Genomic DNA, 6,000 nt, shown 5'->3' with positions numbered 1-6,000 from the left:
GACAATGGCCTATACCTCATTGAGGACATCATATTGATCATAAACCTGTAAAAACAGACACATGGATCTTGTTGAAGGTACACAGTGAATTGGTATCCAGGTGCGGGTGTGACGTGCTCACCTGCTCAGGACCCTGGAAGCAGATCCGGCACTGCGGCGAGCGCATGCCGCTATCCATGGTGCTGGTGAGGGACACCGCGTCCAGGCCCGCTTGGAGCTTCGGGTCCTTCTCCTCGAACGCCAGGCTCCGTGGCCGGGGGTCCGTGCCATAGTACTCCTCCTCGTCATCCCGGGAAGTGCAGTCGAACGGAGGCCACCCGCAGCCTCCAACGCCGAGTCCCCGCATGCCTGATCGTCTGTCTGGGTCAGGTTCCGATTCGGCCCGTCGGGAGCCAGATCGCATCAAAACTAATACTTTCAGTTCGTTGAAAAACATGCGAATCCGATACTTGAACATTGTGGTTTACATAGGCGTTTGAGGAGGTTCAAAGTGAATTTTAAGAAAAAGCTGTCAACAGAAAAGGCTCAATACGTGCAACATTTCGGCTGCACGTTTCGGCAGCCCCCTATGGATTGTTATTCTCCACTATTGTTGGCTATATTTTGTTTCTATTCGGAGGCCGAGCTTGTAAATCAAAAATAAACATCAGAGTGTGTTTTAAGCATGGCCTTCAAGGTGCTAATTTCGGTGAATTGCTATTCACATGTCTAAATGAAAATAGCAGAAGAGGCACGTTTGACAGGTGTTACTTCCTTTGTAGTGATAGCATGTGTAGGCTATAATAGCCAATGCGGAAGTTTTTTCATAAACAGACAGATACCTATTTGGAAACAACGGGTGCCCATACAAAATAAATCACAATAGATGTTGATCTAAGGGAATGACTGAATCAAACGGCAGTCCGGTTAAAAAACAAATCGCCCCGTTCCATTTTAGATCCACGCTTGCTTTTTATGGCACCAACGTAAACCTCTTTGCTACTGAAGGCGATCTGGCGTATCTTTGCAACGAAAATTCGGTATTCTGTCGACAGCAGAGAGGACAGCAAGGAAGGGGCGATGGAGAACGTAGGCTACTATAGATCGTGGATGAAGCGACATAAAAAAACAGATGTCACAACGTTGTCAGTGCATCCACCAAGACATGTTGTTACAATTCACCTAGTCCATATAAAAATATGAAATGTAATCAAACGAGTTTCAAAGCATCTCCCTTTTGTCTGTCCCTCAATGCCATCCCAGCCATCGCATTATGGTGTATGTTTTATCTTCTTCTCCCCTCTTTTACAGTTTTTTCTCGGGTTGATAAATAGAGAAAACGTTCCATACAATTCCCCCGCCGAACGCATCCGAGATCCACTTCAAAACCCAGCGTGTTCGCATTTTAAACCAGATCGGACGCGACACCGAAATTCAGTCGAAATGCATTCATCCATTTTCCATTGAATTTCCACTCTGTGTTTCCCCCCTTCTTCCTGCAACGATTCCTGTACAACATAGAGCAGGAAGACGTTGCAGCCCTTAAAAATCGGAATCTAACCAGGATATCACATCGCCGACAGGGAAACAGTGATAAACGGCGTGCTATCGATCAACATGTAATTATGCCATCTTAATCAACAACATTAGGAAATAAAATACGGAATAGGTGCAACGATACCCTACTTGCTTCTGTCAACACAGCGCCACAGCCAAGATGGTCTTCCGGAGAACATACAATGAAAGGTTTTTGCTCCTGGAGCGCCAATTAAATGGATTATAAATACATTATTTTGTTTATTTTGTTTTGGTCCTTCCCATTTCCCTATTATAGGCTGCATTTCCCTTCCTTGGTATGAGAGAGGGTGAAAAAAGCTCTAGCGTTCGGCTGCGCATTGGCAGAAGCCGCTGTCCAAGGTGCTGATTTTCATGTGACGTGACGTCCACGTGTTAGTCAGCGGAACCCGGGAAATCTAAACGCTGTTTGAAGCGTCAATGGGCGTACTAAGTTGATATGAGTGTTGCCCTAGGAAGCTAACTAAGCAATATTCTACATAATTTCAAGTCCCCCGTTGTCTCAGAGACAAAGGCCTATGCGTCTACACTTACTAGTCTAGTGGCAGTGCTACAACGTAATTGCTGTCGCAGACTTTATAAACAAGCTTTACCTGTTTTAGTCTCCTGTTCACAGACTACTTCCAAGGTGGTTGAGGTTGCAACTACTTCGTATAGGCCTATTTAATAGTAGGCCTACTAACTACAGAGGGAGGCAAATCCAAGTTATCAAATAAGTATTTTTATTTTGTTGTTGTTAGGTTGTCATCAAAACAACCATCCAGATGGCCATCAGTTCATTTAACCAATCAATTGAATAAAAAGACATTTTCCCCAAGGGCACTATCCTGCCGTTGAGTATTGAGCACAAAGGCTGATGATAGGATTAAGTAGCAGTCAGTTTCAGTTTTGGCGGTTAAGTGTCAGGTTAGTTGTCCCTTTTAAAATAGCCTACGTTGATTGTGCATTACATATATTTTGGGTATTACATATTTATCATTTCGTGAAAATTGTGAGCAAAATGTGAAAATTAATTTAATACGTTCAATTTAGGAGGCACTGTACATTACAGGACAACGTGTCTAAGAGAGAAAACTATCGCGACAGTAAAAGCTGAATGCAATTGTCAAGAATCAATATGACAAATGGATGTAATGTCCGGAGACCTTTCTTTCTCGTGGTGGATCCCCATTTCAGTTGTTCTCGCCCTTATCATTTTTAGTTTGTTTTCCTTCATGCACACCTTCACTATTTAGTTCCTTTGTTTAAAGCTTCGTTTTATATTGGATGGGTTTTATGTAGCCAGGAGGCCAGCTGGTGCCCAACCGGTTTATGGTCGGTGTCCAAGGTACTGAAGCGAACACCATTAACTCCCAAGTGTGGTCGGTAAAATAGGCCACGAAGTCCCGTCTGTTCGCTGTATTTTAAAAAGGCCACTCACAAAACACAAATGATAACAACAAAACGTATCTCCAGCAACCCTGTGTTTTACAGGGACCTCTTAAACCGATGGGTTTTTTAAAAGTTACGCTTGGCTTACGGCTGAGTGGTCGGATTAAATATGCAACAAACAAACAGAAAGCTTTTGGGGACTAAATGTATGCCAGACATTTCAGTGAAAACCAGAGAAAGGTTTTGCGTGGGGGGACAGCATAATGATTCAAAGTGAACAACTGTGCAATGACAAATAAGGTACCTTTTTCTGTCAAACATGCAACAAACTCATCTTCCTGTTCTTACAAAGAATTTGTTGGTTCATTGAATCATTGTTGGTACTGTCATTATGTAGGCCTACTCTATTATTTGAAAATGGGCAGAAAATGTTGAGAGGACGCTCACACCTTAGGTTCACTGTAGGACCACTACGTATCCAAAATACTTCTTTTGTCCTCACATCTTCCACTACTGCCTTTGTAGTTAGCACACCACTGGTGATCCTACAGTGACTGCAGACACAAGACTCATGAAGGTGAACCAGTTAAACTAAATTAAGGATCAATTCAATTATCTATGCTTCATGCACTTGAAAAAAGAGTGGGAGTGGGATGAGGGGCGCAGCTCTACTTCAAGGACTTTGGTCATGGAAGGGAGAGGAAATACAGAGAACAACAAAGAACAGACACTATATAGAAAAGTAAGAAAGAATTAAACATGAGAGAGAGAGAGAGAGAGAGAGAGAGACTAGTTTCATGTAAATGTAAATGGTTTTAACATGGACACATGCAGACATAAACAGTTCAGTTTTGTCTTCATGTATAGTCTATGTATGTGTGTTTATATATGTGTGTATGTGTATGTATATGCATCCATATAAACATACTGGTATATATCTTTTTGTTCTCTATCCTTTTTTCTTGTCCTCTATTACTTATGGTTATTTTATGTAAGTTTAAATCTATATATTTTTTATACATCTACATATCTTGCTCTATGCACTCTTCTGTATGATTGCTTTGGCAATGCAAATACCTTTTTGTCATGCCAATAAAGCACCCTTTGAAATATAATTTGAATTTGAGAGAGAGTACCATTACACTAAATATGTGTGATGGTTGATTAATAATAGGATGTTTTCTTTTTTAATTCTTCTCTTGGATAGACCTGTGCCATTATACAAGCTTTGGCAATATAAATGGAGTTTTTTGACAAGCTCATGAGAGAGAGAGAGAGAGAGAGAGAGAGAGAGAGAGAGAGAGAGAGAGAAAGAGAGAGAGAGAGGGGGAGAGAGAGAACTGGAACTGACAGCGACAGAAAGACTCAGAACAGGTGGGACAGCACCAGGTGTGAGGGATGGAGGAAGCTGGGGAAATGAGCAGGGCTCAGTGTGAGGAGTGGAGGCATGGAAAGATGGTGGGGAGGAGAGATGATGGCTGACAGCAGAAACGAGAGCGACACACCCATAAGCGGTAGCAAGAGCTTTAGTGTACAGCTAATTTACAAGACCAAAGCAATGCCATATGCCTCCATGTTCCACGGGTTATCAGCAAAAGGACACACAATCCACAGTCTGCAGACTGACTAATATGTTTACTCACAGATTTCTTTCTTTCTTTTTTTCTTTCTTTTGTTCTTTCGTTTTTTTTTCTTTCTCTCTCTTTCTCTCTCTTGCTCTCTTTCTCTATCACACACACACACACACACACACACACATTTGTTGTTGGGTATGGGCTTTCCATCCATCTTGCCACGTCACTCCTTGCCAACAGCAAACAAATTGTACAGCCAGAAAGCTGCAAGTACACAGAAAACTGACAGAGATCTGGCTTTTTTTGGGAAATTCAACTCAATGTTTATGTGTTGTTTTGTGTCTGTTAAAAACACACGATAACAGATTATGTATTGTAAGTAATTTTTTGTACCACACTGACTCTATATATGATGTTTTTTCATAGCGTCCGGTTTTCTTTTGTTCCATAGTTTTAGGTTCCATATAATAGCTGCATATTGTGTCATGTTTTGAATTTTATGTTTTCTATGTTGAAAATTGGTCAGATTGATGTAAAATATAAAGTTCCACATTTTTATAATTCCCTTCCTTTTTTATCTTTCTTAAATTTAACTCCCCCTCCCTCTCTCTCTGCTCTGAACTCGCTCTGCCTGCCTGGCTGGTCGTGCGGTTGCTGGGTCGGTGGGTTGTGTTGGCTGGTGGCTTTGTAGGCCAAACTCAGGCAGGTGGACAGATGGTGTCCCCAAGTTAGTCTCTCTCTCTCTCTCTCTCTCCCTCTCTCTCTCTCCATGGCACTGTGGCCTCCCCCAGACTGTCTGTCTTTTTCTCCATATGGACTCCTCTTCATGGGGAGGACCCTGGCAGAAGAGGCCTCAAACAGAGGACTGACAGGAAGGACTGGTAGAAACTCAAAGCCTACCTACAAAGACAGACTAGAGACAAGGGAAGGGAAGAGTGAGTGGATGTCTTTAAGCATTTGCTATTTGAATACAGCATATAGTCAACATGCATGAAGTATGCATAGTTGCATCATACCACTGTGTGTTTACTATGTGTGTCTGTGTGTTTGGGTGTGGTTTTGTGTATTCCATCTGAAACTGAAAATGCTGCTGGCAGAGATAAGCTATGATTTATAGACCAAAGGATACAACCACAACAATTCACTGAAGTGAAATTGCAGTTCTCCCAGAAAGCCTTGGTGAGTGAGAATGAGATTCAAACATTTAATTCACAAAGATTCTTACAAAGTACGGAAGACTAACACTGGCCCCGACATCGGTCCTGGTCTTGGAGCATCTAGACCCTGCAGATCCTGCCTGATATGAGCTGGCAGGGGCGGAACCTACACCCTGAACAGATTGACAGGGACCAAACTGGACACGGTGGGAAGGAAAGATGGTGTGAGATGTTGGTACCTAAAGCGGCTAAGCAGGTAGGTTAGGTATGCGTCATTAGAGGTAGTCATCATAAAGACAGGTGGGGACTGGTCATTGGTCAGGAGAATGAATGATGATGATAAT

At 42.4% G+C, this 6,000-nt stretch overlaps 1 protein-coding gene across 1 annotated transcript in view; it reads right to left on the bottom strand.

Annotated features, from left to right (window-relative positions):
- Positions 1 to 1,864, bottom strand: part of LOC121707815 (E3 ubiquitin-protein ligase MARCHF9-like) — a 24,535-nt gene extending 22,671 nt beyond the window's left edge. Inside the window, exon 1 of the mRNA XM_042090641.1 lies at positions 122 to 1,864. Within this exon, the coding sequence (XP_041946575.1) occupies positions 122 to 457 (336 nt within the window). The 5' untranslated portion in view covers positions 458 to 1,864. The remainder of the gene's footprint in view (positions 1 to 121) is intronic.
- Between the last annotated feature and the right edge of the window lie 4,136 nt (positions 1,865 to 6,000).

The sequence above is a fragment of the Alosa sapidissima genome, chromosome 4 (genome assembly GCF_018492685.1).
Source record: "Alosa sapidissima isolate fAloSap1 chromosome 4, fAloSap1.pri, whole genome shotgun sequence".
NCBI lineage: Eukaryota > Metazoa > Chordata > Actinopteri > Clupeiformes > Clupeidae > Alosa > Alosa sapidissima.
Note: the sequence above shows the minus strand (reverse complement) of the source record. Positions and strands in the feature narration are given on the sequence as shown.